The 21,827-nt window shown below is 41.5% G+C and overlaps 1 protein-coding gene across 1 annotated transcript in view; it reads left to right on the forward strand.

Moving 5' to 3' along the window:
* Positions 1–228: 228 nt before the first annotated feature.
* MINDY2 (MINDY lysine 48 deubiquitinase 2) overlaps positions 229–21,827 on the forward strand; it is an 81,075-nt gene continuing 59,476 nt past the window's right edge. Inside the window, 3 exon segments of the mRNA XM_010374254.2 lie at positions 229–486; positions 488–1,081; positions 17,619–17,676. Coding sequence (XP_010372556.1) covers positions 229–486; positions 488–1,081; positions 17,619–17,676 — 910 coding nt within the window.

Raw genomic sequence — 21,827 nt, forward strand, 5'->3', positions numbered from 1 at the left:
TCGCCTTCGCCCCTCAGCGCGCAGTCAAGCGGAGGCAAGCTCAGAGCGCACTGAGAGCGCGGTAGCGCGCGCGCGCGCGCGCGCGTTCTTAGTGCCCTCCCCGGTGACGTGCCTGGCCGGGGCCGCGCCAGGGCGCTGTTGCTGCCAATACAGCTGTCATGGCGTCCGAGGCGCTGGCTGCGGAGAACTGGCCGCGGTCTCCATAGAGCTGGGGGCGGGCGGCCCGGTATGGAGAGCAGCCCCGAGAGCCTGCAGCCGCTAGAACACGGGGTGGCGGCCGGGCCAGCGTCAGGGACAGGTTCTTCGCAGGAAGGGCTACAGGAGACCAGGCTTGCCGCTGGTGATGGTCCTGGGGTATGGGCGGCAGAGAGCAGCGGCGGGAATGGGCTGGGGGCGGCGGCCGCCAGCAGGAGCCTCCCGGACTCGGCTTCTCCCGCGGGCTCTCCTGAGGTTCCCGGACCTTGCAGCTCCTCCCCGGGTTTGGACCTTGAAGGATAGTGGTTTGGAGAGTCCTGCTGCCGCCGAGGCGCCTCTGAGAGGGCAGTACAAGGTGACCGCCTCCCCGGAGACAGCCGTGGCCGGAGTGGGTCATGAGTTGGGTCCCGCCGGAGACGCGGGAGCCCGCCCGGATCTCGCCGGCACCTGCCAAGCAGAGCTGACGGCCGCCGGCTCCGAAGAGCCCAGCAGCGCCGGCGGCCTCAGCAGCAGTTGCAGCGACCCGACCCCTCCTGGGGAATCGCCGAGCCTGGACTCTCTGGAGTCGTTCTCTAACCTGCATTCTTTTCCCAGTAGCTGCGAGTTCAATAGTGAGGAGGGAGCGGAGAACAGGGTCCCTGAGGAGGAGGAGGGCGCGGCTGTGTTGCCCGGGGCTGTTCCTCTGTGCAAGGAGGAGGAGGAAGAGGAGGAGGAGGAGGAGACCGCTCAGGTGCAGGCGGTCTCCAAGGAACGCTTCCCGGGACAGTCTGTGTATCACATCAAGTGGATCCAGTGGAAGGAAGAGAACACACCCATCATCACCCAGAATGAGAATGGACCCTGCCCCTTGCTGGCCATCCTCAATGTTTTGCTCCTGGCCTGGAAGGTACATTCTGCAGCTTTCTACTTCCTACAGCTTTTGGGGTGGAGGAAAACGGGGTGAGGGAGCTGCTGCATGTCAGGTGATGGCTTCCTTTCTTTCCTCATTCATCAGTCCCCTTCTTACATGAAATTCATTCCCAGACTTCCTTGTTGAAAGAATAATCCCTTGTTCATATATCGAAAAGAATTGCCCCTAACCTCCGTTTTCTCTTGTAGTGTTGTTTCAACATTCAATTGTGGTTGATACACTTAGAAACAAGAAGGACTTAGAGTATCTTTAATCTTATGATTATTTTAAACTATAATTTCCTACGTTTTCTTACCTACTTTATCACATATACAAAAAAGTGAAGAATTGGAGAAAGTAATCTTCAGAAGTTACCATCAATCCTTGGTATCATGGACTAAGTTTTGATGGTTATGTTTAGTCTGATTTCCAACTAATGCCCCATTCGTGTGTAGATACTTAAGACAATGGTGATGGGAAAGATGTGGCTCTTTAGACAAATTCCATTTAAGGAAAAGCATTGGTCTGAGACCCAATTACCATAACTTCTTGGTTTTCAAAGATTGTTTTCATTTTATGCATGATTTTTACTTGCCTCATTTCTTTGGCTCTCAAATGGTTTGGCATTATTACTGGTAATACATCTGAATGTGTTAAAGGAGCTAAAACTCTTAAAAACTAAAATAAGAAAAGATATGTCTAAGGTGAAGGAGCAAAAAAAGGAAGGACCCTTAAAAATAGGTATGATGAGGACTCAGAGTTACCTGTAAAATGAAGTGTCTTATTTAAGCTTGCAGTGTTAGGGTGCTGAGAAGATGCATCTCACAGCACCTATTTTATTTTCAAATTGGTAATTATATCTATAGATACAATGTTTCCTAGAAAAAAAAATAACCCAATCTGGGTGTGGTGGTGTGCGCCTGTAATCTCAGCTACTTTGTAAGCTCAGCTACTCTGGAGGCTGACACAAGACAATCGCTTGAGCCCAGAAGTTTGAGACCAGCCTGGGCAATATAGTGAGACCATATATTAAAAGAAAAGGAGGCCGGGCGCGGTGGCTCAAGCCTGTAATCCCAGCACTTTGGGAGGCTGAGATGGGCGGATCACGAGGTCAGGAGATCAAGACCATCCTGGCTAACATGGTGAAACCCCGTCTCTACTAAAAAATACAAAAAACTAGCCGGGGGAGGTGGCAGGTGCCTGTAGTCCCAGCTACTTGGGAGGCTGAGGCAGGAGAATGGCGTGAACCCGGGAGGCAGAACTTGCAGTGAGCTGAGATCCGGCCACTGCACTCCAGCCTGGGCGACAGACCGAGACTCCGTCTAAAAAAAAAAAAGAAAGAAAAGGAAAAGAAAAAAATAACCTGGATTCTTCTGAACAGTTAGGAAGAAAATCACGTAAAGGGAATAGTGTTTATCAAACATGCCTTTATTTTCCTGTCACTAGCAAGGGCTGGTACAAAAGAAATAAAATTAGAAACCTTGCCATTGTCTGGTGCATAATGGCACTGAGATGTTTTGAGTGAAGACAGTACCTGCCCTTAAAAGGCTGTCAAGCTGTTTGAGGTGGCATCATTGACTTACTTGAAACTGTTTAAGAACAAGAAATAGTAAGTTATATGAGACAAGTGGTAGGTAAATTGTGGTAAATCTGTGGAAATGCATTTGATATTCAGAAAGGGGAAATTTTCCTTTGGTATGGCATAGTCCTAGAAAGCTTCATGGGATTTATGGGTCTTGAACCAATCTTTTGTTTTCTTTCTTTTTTAAAAAGACACCAATATTAGAGCAATTTAACAGATCTTTTAAGGAAGAGAATTTAGAATAACAGGGAAATGGAATTCCCAGGGGAGAGAAGAGTATAAACCAAAGGAATGAAGATAGAATGGATATTGTGTGTTTATATGTTTATTAAATGACAGAGGTGGTAAGTTAATGTTGGAGAATAATGAAAAATATGGTGAAAAGGTGAAGAAGAGCCACTTGAAAGAGGCTCTCAACTAGGGAGTTAGACTTGCTCTAATGGGCCAGAGTCCCTAATCTTTTTTGTAGGAAGGAATAGCTATTATTTTCCTTTAGTCTTTCTTCTTATATAGTACTGCAGAAATTTGGAGGAAAGGACAAGTACTGTGGTCTGGAGTATTTGGAGATAGATGCATATTAAACTGACTCATTCAATTCAGACAGATTCAAGTGAATGATCAAATATTTGGGTTCCCACTGTGCGTGAGGTACTAGAAATGCAAAGATGAGGCCAGGCGCGGTGGCTCACACCTGTAGTCCTAGCACTTTGGAAGGCTGAGGCGGGTGGATCACGTAAAGTCAGGAGTTCGAGGTCACCCTGGCCAACATGGTGAAACCCCATCTCTACTAAAAATACAAAAAAATTAGGCGGGCATGGTGGTGGGCACCTGTAATCCCAGCTACTTGGGAGGTTGAGGCAGGAGAATTGCTTGAACTCAGGAGGTGGAGGTTGCAGTGAGCCGAGATCAAGCCACTGCACTCCAGCCTGGGCAACAAGAGCGAAACCCTATCCCCAAAAAAGAAAAACAAGGAAATGATGCAAATCTGCCTTCATGTAGTGGGATGACAAACATATAAACAATAATTACAGTGCAATGTGAGAAGCTCTAATATGCTATGGAAGCGCAGAGAAAAGGGTAATTGGGGAGGGGATTATCAAGGGAAGACTTCATAGAAGAGATAACCTGTGAACTAGATCCAAAGGATGAGTGAGAAAAGACCTTCTGGGCAAAGAGAATAGTGTATTGAAAGATACTGAAGCAGAAAAGGATTTCTTCTACTTGGGACCTTCAACCTGGGTTGAATTGTGCAGCATAGGAGGTAAAGGAAATGGTGGTAATAGCAGGAAATAAAATTGATAGGTTTTGTCAGACTGTGAATGAGCAAGCATGCTAATGAATTTGGAGATTGTTTTGTAAATCTGTGGTTATCAGTGTTTTTTTTTTCTCCCTATTGATGCACACAAAAACCAGTCATAAGTAATCATTGATGATTGATGTAGAGATGGATAAGAGAAGCAAAGTAGAGCAGTATTCTCAAAGTGAGCCGCATACTAGAAGTCAAAACTATTTTTATAATAATACTAAGATGTTATTTGCCTTTTTCACTCTCATTCTCTCACAAGTGTCCGTGGAGTTTTTCAGGCTACGTGATGTAATGGCATCGCTCTGACAGTTAATGTAATGTATGCCTCTGTACTTTGTGTTTTAAATTTTTCTCAATTTTAATTTATAATAAGGTGGATATAGATAGATACCCACATAGATGAAAGTTATTGGGGGTTCTCAATCATTTTTAAGACTGTAAAGGGCTCTGGGAACAAAAAGGTTGAGAAATGCTTTAGTAGAGAAAAATAGTAAATGGGCTGTGAAGGTGGTTGTCAGATTTCAGAGGACCCATTTGCTGTAGGTGTTTAGACTTTATATATAGCTGATATTGGAGCTATTCTAAATTGCTAGATAAAGAAATGACATGAAGAAAGTGGTCTTTTACTTTGATATTAGGCTAGAAGTAAGATTGTAGTGAGTGTAGCAGGAAGAATTGATGCGGATAGCGCTTTGGTTAGAGTCCTTTACCCCCTTTCTTTGATGAGGATAATGTAGCATTCCCAATGATGATTTCATCACTGACTGGCTATAAGAAGTGAAGACAGTAACACCATTTTTCAAACCTGAGTAACAGAGATTGGTTGGGTCTTTCAAAAGATAGGGAAGGTATTAAGGGAATTATTTTAGATGGGAAAGTTGATGCCAAAGTTTGGTTGTGTTTAGTTGGAAATGTCCAGTAGTGGGACATAAAAATATAAATATTCATTATGCTGTTAGAAGCATGGACTGGGTCTCAGGAAAGAGGCTGATTTTTTTTTTTTTTTTTTTTTTTTTTTTGAGACAGAGTCTCACTCTGTCTTGCCCAGGCTGGAGTGCAGTGGCAGGATCTCAGCTCTGCCTCCCGGATTCAAGTGATTCTCCCGTCCCAGTCTCTCCAGTAGCTGGGACTACAAGCGTGTGCCACTACACCGGCTAATTTTGTATTTTTATTAGAGACAGGGTTTCACCATTTTGGCCTGGATGGTCTTGAACTCCTGACCTCAGGTGATCCACCTGCAAGAGGCTATAAAATTACAGAGAAAAATCAAATCGGAGAATTACTACCTAGAGTAAATATGGTAGTTCTGAGACTAAATGAATTCTCCAGAGAGTAGTGAGCAATAGTTCTCAACTTTTTTGCCATCCCAATATGTGAGAGTGACAAATTGCCAGCAGAAACATCCTCTCCATCCTGCCTCAATTTCCCCACTCCCTCTGCTCCCCTACCTCATTCTCCAGGAGACAGAGAGAAAACAGAGGAGTAAAGATCAAATTGGGGGAGGAAGGGAAGAATATTAAGGGTGAGGGAGTGGAAAACCAGCATAGGCACAATTTGAGATGTGGAATGAGAACTAGATATAGGGCAATGTCATGAGAGTATTCAGGGAAAGATAATGTAATAAAAATTTAGTACGTTACTATTGTCAGATGGAGCAGCATCAGAGAGCTGATGGAGTAGGGAAGATTCTGCTGAAAATGACAGGTGTAGGGACAAGGTCACTGAAAAGTCAGGATAACATGGAATCCTCAGTTCTCTTTAGAGGAAAGGAACAACAACCGTATTTTCTGAAGTATTGGGAGGAATGGAACAAGAAAAATACAGAGACAAGGTCACGTTGATAGAGAGGTTGGCCGTGTGTGGTGGCTCATGCCTGTAATCCCAGCATCGCGGGAGGCTAAGACAGGAGGATCGCTTGAGCCCAGGAGTTTGAGACCAGCTGGGGCAATGTAGTGAGACCCCCATGTCTGTAAAAAAATAATAATAAGGAAAAAAAAGAGAGGTAGATGAAAACTGAAGCCTTATATTTTTCAATTTGGCAAAATAATCATTGAACTCATCAGCAGTAACTATTGAACTCATTAATAATTAAGATTGTAAAGCATTTGATGGGGTGAATTTTGTGAGAAAAGTATATTGCATTTTAAAGAAGAATCTCAGTGGAGATTATGCTTAGGAATTTGAGGCACAAACAGAAAGACTGCCAGTTAGTAGCATGGATAAATTGAGGTGTCCTTTAAAAACGATTAGATGATCAGTTGTGCTTTGTTTTTGGTCTTTCCCTAGTTCGCTTATGTGTGGAAATAGGAGCAAGAAGAATGACTGGTTAGAGTTATCAAGACTTGGGCTTTTCTTTCAAGAACTGATACCTGGGGTGTAGGGGGAGAGAATTAGAGAACTGAAAGGGAAAACAGCTGATCATCTCTTTTGGGAGAGGATGAAATTATTAGAAAATCAATAGACTGAACAAACTGGAAGGATTTGAGCAAAGGAATAAGTGTAGTAGTTCTGGATGAGAAGTGACAGTAAAAGTGATCAAACAGGGTAAGGACTGAGTTGAAAGTATTGGTTCAGAACTGATAGAGAGTAGGTGATCATTCATAATCTATTAAATAGTTGACTGGGCACTGTGGCTCACGCCTGTAATCCTAGCACTTTGGAAGGCCAAAGCCAGAGGATCAGTTGAGCCCAGGAGTTTGAGACCAGTCTGGTCAACATAAAGAGAGCCCATCTCTATAAAAGAAAAAAAAATTTTTTTTTAATTATAAAAAAAGAAAATCTATTAAATAGTTGAGTTGTGATAATCTAACAAATCAAAAAAGAAATCTATTACATTTAATTCAAGCTCAAATTTGTAATTCTGTTTACATTTTCAAGAGATAGTTTCATCTACCTCTGTATTTTTCCTTTTTATTGTTTTTTTGTAGAGATGGGGTCTCACTATATTGCCCCAGCTAGTCTCAAACTCCTAGGCTCAAATTACAAATTATACCAGGTAAACTTATCAAAATGTGTCACTTAGAACACATTTTTATTTTGCTTCTTTTTGACTATGTGTGACTTTTAATAGTTTTTTAAAATCTTATTTTAGCTGTAAAAAAAAGTGCTTTTTATAGGTATATTTGAGGGCTGTAACCCATGTAATTAGGTGTTTATGAAGTTAAGCTAGAGGTAAATAACATATATATTTTAGTGCTTACAAAGGTTTTTTTTTAATATAGAGGGAATCCCTACTTGGTTATACTTTTTTTTTTCTTTTAGAATGTTATAGGTTCTGAGGCCAATATACATACAAAAAAACTTACATATAACCTGTACTATACGTTGTGATAGAGAAGATAGAGTGTTGCAATATCTGATCATTGTATAGCATTTTAGTAGAAAAATGAATGCACTAATTTAAGATGCTGGAAACACATCTCCTCTCCTTCTTAACTGTTTTTGGTAGGGAATTCTTTTCCCAATTTTTTTCTTTGCTTAGAAGAGATTATCTCCTGTTCCAAGTCATGGGAGGGATGCTGGGGTCCTGAAGAAGGATTTTTAATATAAAGTTGGTTTCCCCAAACATCAAACCTATAAACTGTAAGATAAGGATTCATATATTTGATTCTGTAAAATATAAAAAAGCTTAAAAAAAAAGAACAGACACAAACTAAATCAAAACACACTAAACTAAGGGAACTATTTGCTGGATTATCTAAGGGCTAATTTCCTTTTTTTTTTTTTCTTTTTCTTTTTCTTTTTTTTGAGATAGACTGTCATTTTGTCACCCAGGCTGGAGCATGGTGGTGCAATCATGGCTCCCTATAGCCGCGACCTCCTGAGCTCAAGCAATCCTCCTACCTCAGCATCCTGAGCAGCTGGGACCACAGGTGTGTGCTACTATGCCCACCTAATTTTTTTTTTTTTTTGGACAGAGTCTCACTCAGTCGCCTAGGCCGGAGTGCAGTGGCACGATCTTGGCTCGCTGCAACCTCTGCCTCCTGGGTTCATGTGATTTCCAGCTCTTTTTTGTATTTTTAATAGAGACAGGGTTTCACCATCTTGGCCAGGCTGGTCTCGAACTCCCGACCTCAAGTGATCTGCCCACCTCAGCCTTCCAAAGTATTAAGATTACAGGCATGAGCCACTGTGCCCAACCAATTTCTTTTTTATTTTTTCTGTAGAGATGTGTCTGACCATGTTGTCTAGTCTGGCCTTGAACTCCTGGCCTCAAGTAATCCTGGCTCAGCCTCCCAGAGTGCTGGGATTACAGGCGTGAGTCACCATGGCCAACCCTAATTTCTTAATTTACAGAGAGCCCTTATAAATTCGAAAAAGATGAGCAGCACAATGGCAAAATGAACAAAAGGCTATTAACAGAAAATTCAAAAGTTCAAATGGACATATTCTTTGTCTCATTATCACCAGCAAAGTGAGGCACCATGAAGGTGAGCTTTTTGCCGGGGGTGAGTTTTTTCTCTAGTTCTCCCTCACTCCTTGATGACTTTTTGACCTCATATCCTTTCACAGACACTTCTAACTTCCATCTAGGTTATGCTTTTTCCCCTGACTTGCAGGAACATTGTAATCACACAAATTTTCTTTTCCTGAAGTAAGCACAGAGCTCTTTTGACGTTTTCCAAGTGTGTTTATTACTTATAAAAAAGGAAAAACAGATGGTGAGCCAAAGGTTTCATCTTAGCCTCTGCCCACCTTGTTTTTAAATATAGATCCTGTAAAAAGAGATTAAAACTTCACACAATTGTGGGGTTTTGTTTACACAAAAGACTTAAGAACATTTCTGAGGCTTTCATTCCCAATCTCTTCCAAGAATTGGTGTTCTAACTATGGATTTGTAAGATATGGTAGACAACGGCTGAGGAGAGAATAAATACTGCCAGTAGGGGTTGCCCTCTAATAGTGATAGATGTGTTCATTTCTTCTTCTCCCCTTGATATGAGTAGTCTTTTAGTGAAAAACCTTCTCACTCCCTATCCAACCTTATCTGTTGAGTCCCAGGTGAAGGACATTTGGGCACAGGTGGTACTAACAATCATAGGGACTTTGAATAATAATAGTAAGTACTCAATTATTTTTGTGTCCAGATACTGTGCATTATTTTACATGCATTGTATGTGTTTTCTCTTTTAATTTTCTCAGCCACATCATGAAATCCTTATGTAGACTATTGTTCTTATTTTATGTATATAGAAAATTGAGGCCAGGCGCAGTGGCTCACGCCTGTAATCCCAGCACTTTGGGAGGCCGAGGTGGGCAGATCACCTGAGGTCAGGAGTTTGAGACCAGCCTGACCAACATGGACAAACCTCATCTCTACTAAAAATACAAAATTAGCCGGGCGTGGTGGCACATACCTGTAATCCCAGCTACTCAGGAGACTGAGGCAGGAGAATCACTTTAACCTGGGAGGCGGAGTTTGCAGTGAGCCTAGATCGTGCCATTGCACTCCAGTCTGGGCAACAAGAGTGAAACTCCGTTGTCAAAAGAAAATTGAAGTGCATAAAGTTTAAATAACTAGCCCAAGGTAAAATTATCACCTACTCTAGAACCAGAGCTCTCACTCAGGATGTTTGATTGGGAGGATGAAGTTAAAGATAGCAATAAGTCTGGTGGACAATAGGTCTGGGGCACAACAGGGTGGGAGAGCCAATGATAAAGTCAGAGAAGCAAAAATAGACTTCATGATTTCTTAGATCAAATTCTGCAATCTGGTACTGGTTGCTCTTTATACAGACTCCCGGTTTTAGCTCTCTGTGCTTTATCTTACATCTTCTGAAGTGTCTGACACTTCTAATTTCAGAGTCTCTTTGGGGTACTATGGTGAATAAACTTGCCTTTCCCATTGTAGTTTATTAAATATATTCTTGGATGTTTTTCAGTAATTAGTAACTTCTTTTTCTACTGCCACTACCCTAGTTCAGGCCTTCATCTCTCACCTGGACTACCTTAGTAGCCTTCAAACTGGTCTCTTACCTTACCCTGTTCTCATCCATCTTTCAAGCAATTAATGTAAAAGTTTTATTATTAATTTTTTGGGGGGGAGATTTTTCAGCATAGTAAGCTTGCTGAGCTTCTTCAATGTAAGTGGTGAATTCTGGATGCAAGATGCCTTCTTTTACTAGTAAATCTTTATATATTTTTTTCAGACAGTTTAGTTCTTATTGCCCAGGCTGGAGTGCAATGGTGCAGTCTCAGCTCACTGCAACCCCCGCCTCCTGGGTTCAAGCTACTCTCCTGCCTCAGTGTCCCAAGTACCCGGGATTACAGACACCTGCCACCACACCCAGCTAATTGTTTTGTATTTTTATTAGAGACAGGGTTTTACCGTGTTGGCCAGGTTGGTCTCGAACTCCTCACTTCAGGCAGTCAGCCCACCTTGGCCTCCCAAAGTGCTGGGATTACAGGCGTGAGCCACTGCACCCAGCCTACTAGTAAATCTTTTATTAGTAAATCTCACTGCAACAACATTCTTTATTGCTCTAAAACACTTTGAAGTGCTTATAAAATAAGACATTCCTGCAATTTAATATGTGTGAATATATCTGCAGTTTCTGACAGTTTTAAATAGGCCTTGGTCTTACTCTGAGGATAGGGTCTAAATTATGATAAAAACTGACAAAAGTGTTTCAGAGTTTCAAAGCCTTTTTAACTTGTGGGTTGTCTCATAAAATTTTCCTGTTTTGAAATACTGATGGCAGTGGAGCACGGTGGCTTATGCCTGTAATCCCAGCACTTTAGGAGGCCAAGGTGGGTGGATCACAAGGTCAGGAGTTCAAGACCAGCCTGGTGAAGATGGTGAAACCCTGTCTCTACTAAAAATGCAAAAATTAGCCGTGCGTGCTGGCGGGTGCCTGTAATCCCAGCTACTTGGGAGGCTGAGGTAGAGAATTGCTTAAACCCAGGAGACGGAGTTTGCAGTGAACCGAGATTGTGTCACTGCACTCCAGCCTGGGTGACAGAGCAGGACTCCATCTCAAAAAAGAAAAGAAAAAGAAAGAAATACTGATAGCAAGTAGAAAGCCAATTAGATTTACTAAAAAGTCTGAATTTTAGTATTTTTAAGTATAGTAAGTATTATATTATTAGTAGTAAATGAATAGTACATACAAGAAATTAAAATGTAAAGCATGATGTGTAATAGCTTATAATACATACATTTTTATTTGCTGGAGCCAGAATTAAAGGCATGCTGAAATAATCCTTAAGTTTTTGAGTCCTTATTTTGAAAAAAGTGGGTAAAGCTTCTCTTTGATTCCCATTATTACTTCTAATATTTTCTAAAGAATACTTTCTTTACAATTTCAACTAAAAAATCACGAATACTATATATTCATGCTGAATATATAAATGCTACATATATACACACATATGTATGTAAACACTGCATATTTCATATTAGGGAAATTTGACTATTATTTAGTGGGTCCATTTTGCCATACGTAATACAAAAATAAACTGCAATATAAAAATGTTATCTTCTTTGTTCCAAACTCAACTCCCTGTTTGAATGTCAAACTAAAAATGTCACAGTTCCAAAGCAGACATCATTTTCTTCTACAAACTTATCTTCACTTGCCAAATTTCCATTGCTATCAATTGTATGGATCTTGATTTTTAGAGTTTCCTGAGCCTTAGGGTCAACTTTGATTATTCTTTCCCCATCATGCTCCACTTTTCCCTGGTCACAAAGTTCTATCAATTATTGATTTAAAATATGTTTCAGATGATGTTTTATATAAGATTTCATTGAGTGGAAAGTCTTCTGCTGTTGTTAAAAAAGCCTGTGAGTATTGGTGTAATGGAAAAGGCAATTGGCTTTGGTGTCTGATCTCACTTCTCATCACAGTACTTCTACTTACTTTGGATAAATTAACGTTTTAAAGCCTTAGTTTATTCTTTGAATGGGGTTAATAATGCCTGCTTCATAGGATTGCTGGGGATTCAGGTAACATAAAATTGAATGACAATTAGTAGATGTTCAATATATGTAATTTTCTCTCTCTCTCTCTCTTTTTTGTTTTGTTTTTTTTGAGTCGGAGTCTCGCTCTGTCACCCAGGGTGGAGTGCAGTGGCATGGTCTTGGCTCACTGCAGCCTCTGCCTCTGGGGCCCAAGTGATTGTCCTCCCTCAGCCTCCTGAGTAGCTGGGATTACAGGCACCTGCCACCACGCCTGGCTAATTCTTTGTATTTTTAGTAGAGATGGGATTTCACCATGTTAGCCAGGCTGGTCTTGAACTCCTAACCTCAGGTGATCCGCCCACCTCGGCCTCCCAAAGTGCTGGGATTACAGGAGTGAGCCACTCTGCCCAACCCCTGACTTCTCTTTTCTAAAGAGCAGAGACTGGCAAATAACTCAATTTTATATTTTCTCAAGTATCTTCCCAACTTTGAAGAGGTGTTGGAACTCAAAGTGTGTGTTTCTTGAATACTTATTATATTGGTATTCTAATTGTTAAGCATTTAAAAACATTATTTGGCTAGTAGTAATTTTTGTACTTGCCATCACCTATATAAAGTGCTTCTTAGTTCTGAGTTATTGCTGAGTCCCCTGCATTTATCTTTTCCTTTGGGTTATCAAAATCACAGGTGCCAAAACCTTGGCATGTCACTCTTAGGACGTTTCACATTCCTGTTTAAGATTTCACTTACAGTTTAAACAGAAGGTTTTGTTGTTACTATTTTTGGTCTTGCTTGAGTCTATTCCCAAATTTACTTTCCTTTTTAGATGATTAAGAATTACAGAATGGGCCAGGCACGGGGACTTACACCTGTAATCCTAGCACTTTAGGAGGTTGAGGTAGGCAAATTTAAGCAGGAGTTTGGGCTCCTGCTTGAGTCCAGGAGTTTGGTCAACATGTCAAAACCCCATCTCTACAAAAAGTACAAAAAAGTAGCCAAGCATGGTGGTGCACGCCGGTGGTCCCAGCTACTTGGGAGGTGGAGGTGGGAGGATCACCTGAGCCCGGGGAGGTCGAGGCTACAATGAGCCATGATTTTGCCACTGCACTCCAGCCTGGACGATAGAATAATTGGGCTAGATTTTTGAGGTTTTACGTTATAGTGGAACATTTGGAGTCTGAGTAGCTTTTTTCTTTTATTAATTTAAATATTCTTGTGCTTATATTAATAATTTGCCAGGGCCGAGTGCGGTAGTTCACACCTGTAATCCCAGCGATTTGGGAGGCTGACGTGGGAGGACTGCTTGAGGCCAGGAGTTCAAGACCAGGTTGGGCAATGTAGTAAAACCCCACCTCTACAAAAAATACAAAAATTAGCCAGGGCCGGGCGCGGTGGCTCAAGCCTGTAGTCCCAGCACTTTGGGAGGCCGAGACGGGCGGATCACGAGGTCAGGAGATCGAGACCATCCTGGCTAACACAGTGAAACCCTGTCTCTACTAAAAAATACAAAAAACCAGCTGGGTGAGGTGGCGGGCGCCTGTAGTCCCAACTACTCAGGAGGCTGAGGCAGGAGAATGGTGTAAACCTGGGAGGTGGAGCTTGCATTGAGCTGAGATCTGGCCACTGCACTCCAGCCTGGGGGACAGAGCAAGACTCTGTCCCAAAAAAAAAAAAAAAAAATTAGGTGTGGTGGTGCATGCCCATAGTTCCAGCTACTTGGGAGGCTCAGGTAGGAGGATTGCTTTAACCTGGGAGGTCAAGGCTGCAGCATGCCGTGATCCTGCCACTGCGATCCAGCCTGGAGGACAGTGAGAACATGTCTTAAAAATAATAATGATTTCCTCAGGAAATCCAGTTAATTCAGTAGTATTTATAGGGTAGGACATTTTCCGAGATAATAATAATTTATTTGGCCTCTATTAATTGGGAGCTATTTTTTAATATATGTTGAGATACTTTGCTCAAATTTTAGGAAGAATATTTAAACTACTTAAAGTGTCTTCCAAGTACCTTTGTATATGTTAAAGTACTCATTTATTATAAACAATATGTTGTAGATAATTACTAAAAGAGGTCATACTTGATTTGTCATTTTTTTCTTTCTTTTCTTTTTTTTTTTTTAGATAGGGTCTCTCTGTGTTGCCCAGGCTGGAGTGCAGTGGCATGATAGTGGCTCACTGCAGCTTCAAAATTCCTGGACTCAAGTGATGCTCCCACCTCAGCCTCCCAAATAGCTGGAACTACAGGCATGCAACAGCACACCTGGCTAAGTTTTGTTGTTTGTATTGGAGTTTTTTCTGTAGGGACAAGGTTTGCCTATATTACTTAGGCTGGTCTCAAACTCCTGGGCTCAAGTGATCCTTCCACTTCAGCCTCCCAAAGTGCTGGGACTATAGACATGAGACATCGCACCCAGCCAGTTATTTTTTTCATCGTAAAACTTAAAATTTAGAGATTCAGACAGACACCACCACACCTAATTTTTTTTTTTTTTTTTTTTTTTGGGACGGAGTCTTGCTCTGTCTGAATTAAAATTTAGAGATTTAGCCAGCTATCTCATAACCTGTTTCTCCTTTGAAAAAATCTAAAAAGACAAAGGAGTACAATCCTTATTAGGTTATTAACAAAACCCTTGGCACTTGCTTTTGAAGTGATGCTGGTGAAGGAAAGCAAAAAAAAAAAAAAAAAAAAAAGAAACAAGCTTTTGGGAAGATCTTAAATGGTTAAAAAAAAATAATTAAGATCTGTGGATGGCTCCATAGTATTGGTGTGAAATAGGCACTTTTTAGTTTTAATAAACATCTGAAGTAGTTTACTGGCTACAATTCAGGAAATGAATAAACTGCTGACTGCTTGTAAATAAGTGAGTTGAAATATTTGTGTACTTGCTTCTAAAAAAAATCATCTAATGCAGAGATCAGCAAACTTTTTCTGCAAAGGATCAGATAGTAAATACTAATATTTTAGGCTTTGCATACCCTACAGTCTCTGCTGCACAGATTCATCTCTGCATTGTAGTGGAAAAGCAGCCAAAGACGGTACATTAACAAATGAGAAGGGACTGTGTTCCAAAAGAAAGTTTATTTAGAAAAACAAACAGTCAACAGTAATTTGCCAGAGTTTCAATTTAAAAATATGTCATTTATGGGAACTCTGTGTGCTTTCTGCCCAGTTTTTCTGTAAACCCTAAAACTGCTTTAAAAAAATAGTCTATTGATTTTTTTTTTTTTTTAATTGAAACAGGGTCTCACTGTGTCACCCAGGCTGGAGTGCAGTGGCGTGATCTCAGCTCACTGCAGTCTCTGCCTCCTGGGTTCAAGCAATTCTCCTGCCTCAGTCTCCCAAGTAACTGGGACTACAGGTGTGCGCCACCACACCTGGCCAATTTTTGTGTTTTTTAGTAGAGTCGGTGTTTCACCAAGTTGGCCAGGCTGGTCTCGTACTCCTGACATCAAGTGATCTGCCCCCCTCAGCCTCCTGGATTACAGGTGTGAGCCACCGGGCCTGACCTGAAATTATTTAAAAATGTCACAGATGGCCAGGCACAGTGGCTCCAGCCTGTAATCCCAGCACTTTGGGAGGCCGAGACGGGCGGATCACGAGGTCAGGAGATCGAGACCATCCTGCCTAACACGGTGAAACCCCGTCTCTACTAACAAATACAAAAAAACCCGCCGGGTGAGGTGGCGGGCGCCTGTAGTCCCAGCTACTCGGGAGGCTGAGGCAGGAGAATGGCGTAAACCTGGGAGGCGGAGTTTGCAGTGAGCTGAGATCGCGCCACTGCACCCCAGCCTGGGTGACGGAGCGAGACTCTGTCTCAAAAAAAAAAAAAAACTCACAGACAATAAAAATAATTTAGAATGAAATGATCAAACCTGAAAGATATCTCTTGGTTTTTACTGAATAATAAATCTACTAGATGACTAAATGTAACTATTGACTGTCATGTATGCTTACAGAGGGCTTCAGACCATTCTGTTTTATAGGGGTCTTTTAAAAAACTTATTTTACTTGTTGATTAAAACAAAATTGTGGCATTATTACGTTTGATAACATAAACACCTAGAGGACCTTTTTCAACATTTGGGGGAATTGTTGGAAGAATCGCTGATTTAAAGGATTTCCTTAATTGAACACAAAATAATTGCTGAAGAATTTTTAACAATGTTACTTTCTTCTATCATTGATACAGTAATTACTTTGAGTGTCCATCCTGCAGTATTTATTTTTTCTCCTAGTCTGTAAATATACCCTGGAGTGTGCTCGTGACTGTCAGTTAAAGTATTTGCAGTCATTGACTGTAATATCTATGTCACTTCATTTGACAACGCATTTGAAAAATTAATTTAGACTAATGTGTTGTTGCAGCTGAATTAATTTTAATGGATTTTCTGGGGGTTTTAGTTTAAATATCACTATAATGCATCTATTTACTTTTAAACTTTTTATTGTGATATGTGACACATAGAAAAATACACAAAATAGATGTCCAGTTTAATAAATTACTATAAAGGAAACGTCAGTGGAACTACCATTGCAGGTCAAGAAGGTCAAAGAATAGAGCATTGTCAGCACGTCAGAATCCCCTTAAAAGCCCCTTTCCAACTATGACTCCTTCCATTACCTCTAGGGATAACCATAATCTTGATTTTTTTATAGCATCCGTTTCTTTACTTACTAATTTATATTTTATTGAGATGGAGTTTCACTCTTGTCACCCAGGCTGGAGTGCAATGGCACAATCTTGGCTCACTGCAACCTCCACCTCCTGGGTCCAAGTGACTCTCCTGCCTCAGCCTCCCAAGTAGCTGGAATTATAAGCATGCGCCACCATGCCAGCTAATTTTTGTAGTTTTAGTAGAGAGAGGGTTTCACCATGTTGGCTGGGCTGGTCTCGAACTCCCAACTTCAAGTGATCTACCTGCCTCAGCCTCCCAAAGTGCTGGGACTACAGGCGTGAGCTACTATACCCAGCCCATTTCTTTCCTTTTCTTTATTTTTTATTCCATTGCCCAGGCCAGAGGTTTCACCGTGTTGGCCAGGCTGGCCTCGAACTACTGACCTCAAGTGATCTGCCCACCTTCGCCTCTGAAAGCGTTGGGATTAGAGGCGTGAGCTACTGTGCCCAGCCCATTTCTTTACTTCTTAATAGTTTTATCTCCTATGTGTGCAGCTCTAAACAATATAAATTTTGCCTGTTTTTAAGCTTTGCATTACTTTTAATATCAAAAACCACAATTACTTTTGTATCAATCTAATAAATAGACTAATACAGTAAAGACTGGTTATAGGCCAGGCATGGTGGCTCATGCCTCTAATCCCAGCACTTTGGGAGGCTGAGGCGGGTGGATCATGAGGTCAGGAGATCGAGACCATCCTGGCTAACACGTAGAGCCCCGTCTCTACTAAAAATACAAAAAACTTAGCCGGGCGTGGTGGTGGGCGCCTGTATTCCCAGCTACTCAGGAGGCTGAGGCAGGAGAATGGCATGAACCTGAGAGGCGGAGCTTGCAGTGAGCCAAGATTGCGCCACTGCACTCCAGCCTGGGCAACAGAGAGAGACTCTATCTCAAAAAAAAAAAAAAAAAAAAGACTGGCTATAAAGATTCTAATATATGTGAATGTTAATGTATAAGTATAGTTGATCCATAATATAGACATAAGTATTTGTGTTTCTGACTGCAAGAAACACTTTAGTCACCTAAAACATTTAATTTTATAGAAATAATATTTTGTTTTTCAGGTGAAACTTCCACCGATGATGGAAATCATAACTGCCGAGCAGCTGATGGAATATTTAGGTTAGTATTGAAAAGTGGATTTTATATCTCTTTCAAAACAAACGTTTTCAAAGCTGTTTTATTACCCAGTCTCACCTTTCTGAAGTGCTATTATATAATCTATTTTAAAATTACAGTTTTGAATCTGCTAATTAAAAATTTTTATCAGTATGTTACTGTTCTTAGATGGTATAGTCTTCTTTCTGACCAGCATTAAAATTCTGTAATACACATAAGGAATTTAGGTAACATCTAGAAAACAAGATACATCTTAATACCAATAAATTGTAGAATGGGCGATGGCACAGAATCGCTGACATTGCATGTAGAAAGTGTTCAAAAATATTCGGTAGACTTGAATTAAAGACAAAGGAGGTGATTTAGAGCAGTGCTACTGAAAGTGTGATTCATGGACCTATGCCAGTCTATGAAATGTTAGTTATCGGTCTGCAGTGAGATAGAATCTTCTCCTAGGATGTAAAATATTTACATTAGTAAGCACATTGTTCATTTCAACTGAAATTTTTTATAGGAAAATTTTCTTGTTGAAGGAAGTAATGTATTGAATTGCATTCTTCTCTAAGCTGCTTATTTCAAAACAGACCAGTAATACAGTTTGTAGACTGGCTACATTGAGTTGAACTTGTTTAGAGAGCAGGCAGTTGTACATCACATTGTGGCCTTTTATAATCTGGCAAATAAGAATTTATGTATTTATACTATTACCAAATAGGAAATCTTAATCCATATTCTTACAGTTTTTCCAGTAATTAAATTTTTATTAAGGCCAGGTATGGCGGCTTACACCTGTAATCCCAGCACTTTGGGAGGCCAAGGCGGGTGGATCACTTGAGGTCAATAGTTCGAGACCAGACTGGCCAACATGGTGAAACCCTGTGTCTACTAAAATTACAAAAATTAGCTGGGTGTGGTGTCATGCACCTCTAAGTCCTAACTATTCGGGAGGGTGAGGTGGGAGAATTGCTTAAACTCAAGAGGTGGAGGTTGCAGTGAGCTGAGATCATGCCACTGCACTCCAGCCAGGGTGATGGAGTGAGACGCCATCTCAAAAACAAAAACAAGTTTTATTTTTTAAAAATCTTGTCACCTGGGGCCGGGCACGGTAGCTCACGCCTGTAATCCCAGAACTTTGGGAGGCCAAAGTGGGCAGATCATGAAGTCAGGAGATTGAGACCATCCTGGCTAACACAGTGAAACCCCGTCTTTACTAAAAAATACAAAAAATTAGCCAGGCGTGGTGGGGGGCACCTGATGTCTCAGCTACTTGGGAGGCTGAGGCAGGAGAATGGGGTGAACCCGGGAGGCGTAGCTTGCAGTGAGCCGAGATTGCACCACTGCACTCCAGCCTGGGCGACAGAGCGAGACTCCTCTCAAAAAAAAAAAAGAAACATCTTGTCAGCTGGTTAATTTGTCCCTACCCTTCCAGACAAGTAGTTAACTCATTTTTTTTGTGAGATACAGACTTAGTGATATAACTGAGACTGCAAATTTTAGAAGACTCTTTTTTAATTTTTTTCTTTTGAGACAGAGTCTTACTCTGTCGCCCAGGCTGGAGTGCAGTGGCGTGATCATGACTTGCTGCAATCTTGACCTCCCTAGGCTCAGGTGATCCTCCCACCTCAGCCTCCCTAGTAACTGGGACTACACGCACATGCTGCCACACCCAGCTAATTTTTGGATTTTGGGGTTTTTTTTTTTTTTTTGAGACAGAGTTTCACTCTTGTTGCCCAGGCTGGAGTGCAATGGCATGATCTCGGCTCACCACAGCCTCCACCTCCTGGGTTCAAGTGATTCTCCTGCCTCAGCCTCCCGAGTAGCTGGGATTACAGGCATGTGCCACCATACCCGGCTAATTTTGTGTTTTTAGTAGAGACAGGGTTTCTCCATGTTGATCAGGCTGGTCTTGAACTCCTGACCTCAGGTGATCCGCCCACCTCGGCCTCCCAAAGTGCTGGGATTGCAGGCGTGAGCCACCGTGCCTGGTCAAGTTTTATTTTTGTAGAGATCAGATTTCACTGTGTTGCCCAGGCTTGTCTTGAACTCCTGGGCTTAAGTGATCCTCCCTCCTTGGCCTCTCAAAGTGCTGGGATTACAGGCATGAGCCACTGCACCCAGCAGGAAGTCCCTTTTTAGAAAATATAATTCGTATCATTTAATCCCCATTCACTGGCTAGGGACCTCATAGTTAAGGGTAGATTACTCTGAATATCTAGATGTCTGCAAATTGACTTAAAAAGAAAATCCCTCTTTTAGGCTAGCTTAGTGATTCTTTTAATTTTTATTATTATTTTAAGTTTTTATTTTTTTCCCAAAGTTAGTGATTCCTAAGTTATATTTTATGGGGAAGGCTGAAATATACTGGGTGATTTTGAGGAATAGCCAATATGACTGCCAAGGAGTACACAAAGGGGAGTTGTAGGAGATGAGATCAGAGAGTTGATGCAGTCAGATCATATGGGGCCCTAAGGATGTAACAGCAATTTTGGTTTTTGCCATAAGTAAGCTGGGAAGCTGTTGGAGGATTTTGAACAGAGGACTGACATGATCTAACTTTGGACTTAATAAAAATTCTCTAGCAGTTATGTTGACAATAGACCTTGGGGGGGTAAGGACAAGCGGGAAAACCGTTTAGGAAGTTATTACAACTAGCAACAGATGGTGGCTTTAACCAAGGTAAAATAAGTGAAATTTGTAAGAAGCGGTTAGATTCTGGATAGAGAGTTGACAGAATTTGCTGATAAGTTGGATATAGAATGAAAGTGGAGTCAAGGGTTATCTCATCGTTTTTGGTTTGAACAAGTAGAAGGATGGAAATAGGAAAACTGAAATAGGAAAAAATGGAAAGGGCAAGGTTTTTAGGGAGAAATTACAGGATTTTTGTTTTTAGATGTTTATTTACGTCAAAACAGAGCGATCAGGCCAGGCACAGGGGCTCGCGCCTGTAATCCCAGCACTTTGGGAGACTGAGGCAGGCGGATCACGAGGTCAGGAGATTGAGACCATCCTGGCTAACACGAAGAAACCCCGTCTCCACTAAAAAAATACAAAAAATTAGCCGGGTGTGGTGGCGGGCGCCTGTAGTCCCAACTACTGAGGAGGCTGAGGCAGGAGAATGGCGTGAACCCAGGCAGCGGAGGTTGCAGTGAGCAGAGATTGCGCCAGTGCACTCCAGCCTGAGTGACAGAATGAGACTCCGTCTCAAAAAAAAATGGAGCCATCAGGAAAGCAATTATTGAGATATATATATATATATCTTGAGTTCAGAGGAGAGGTCTGGATCAGCACTATACAATTAAAATTTCTGTAATGATAGAAATGTTCTGTATTTGTACTGTCCAGTTTAGTAGCCACTAGCTGCATGTGGCCCTCAGGCTCTTAAAATGTAGCTCCTGTCTTGACCCCAGGAGTTTGAGGCCAGCCTGGGCAACATGGTGAGACCCCATCTCCACTTAAAAATTCAAAAATTAGCCAGACGTGATGGTGTGCACCTGTAGTCCCAGCTACTTGGGAAGCTGAGGTGGGAGGATTGCTTGAGCCCGGGATTCAGAGGCTGCAGTGAGCCAAGATCACAACACTGCACTCTACCCTGGGCAACAGGGCAAGACCTTATCTCAAAATTGTGTGTGTGTGTATGTGTTTGTGTGTGTGTGTGTGTGTGTGTGTGTGTGTGTGTGTGTAATGTGACCAAGGAACTGAATTTTTAATTTTATATAATGTAAATTAAATTTAATAGCCACATATTGCTACTGGCTACTGTATTAGACAGTACAAGTCTAGCCTGTAAATATGTATTTACAGACAACATATATAAACAGTAGTTAGATTGGGTGAAATCATTAAGGGAAGGAATGTAGTAGATAGAAGAGAAAAGGTCAGTAGACTGAGTCCAAGATATGCCAGTGATTAGAAGATGGGGAAGGAGAAAGAGCCAGCATGCTCAGCCAGGTAGAAGAAAAATAGGAGGCTGTGATTTCCTAGAATCCTAATGAAGAAATGTTTCAAGGAAGAGTGAGAGATGAGCTGAATCAAATGCTGCTAATAGCTCAAGCAGGAGGAAGACTAAACATTGACTATTTAGCCATAAGAAGGTCATTGGTAACCTTGATGAGAGTATGGGATGAAAACCTGACTGGAAACAAGAGAAAACTGGA

Source organism: Rhinopithecus roxellana, chromosome 5, assembly GCF_007565055.1.
Source record: "Rhinopithecus roxellana isolate Shanxi Qingling chromosome 5, ASM756505v1, whole genome shotgun sequence".
Classification (NCBI taxonomy): domain Eukaryota; kingdom Metazoa; phylum Chordata; class Mammalia; order Primates; family Cercopithecidae; genus Rhinopithecus; species Rhinopithecus roxellana.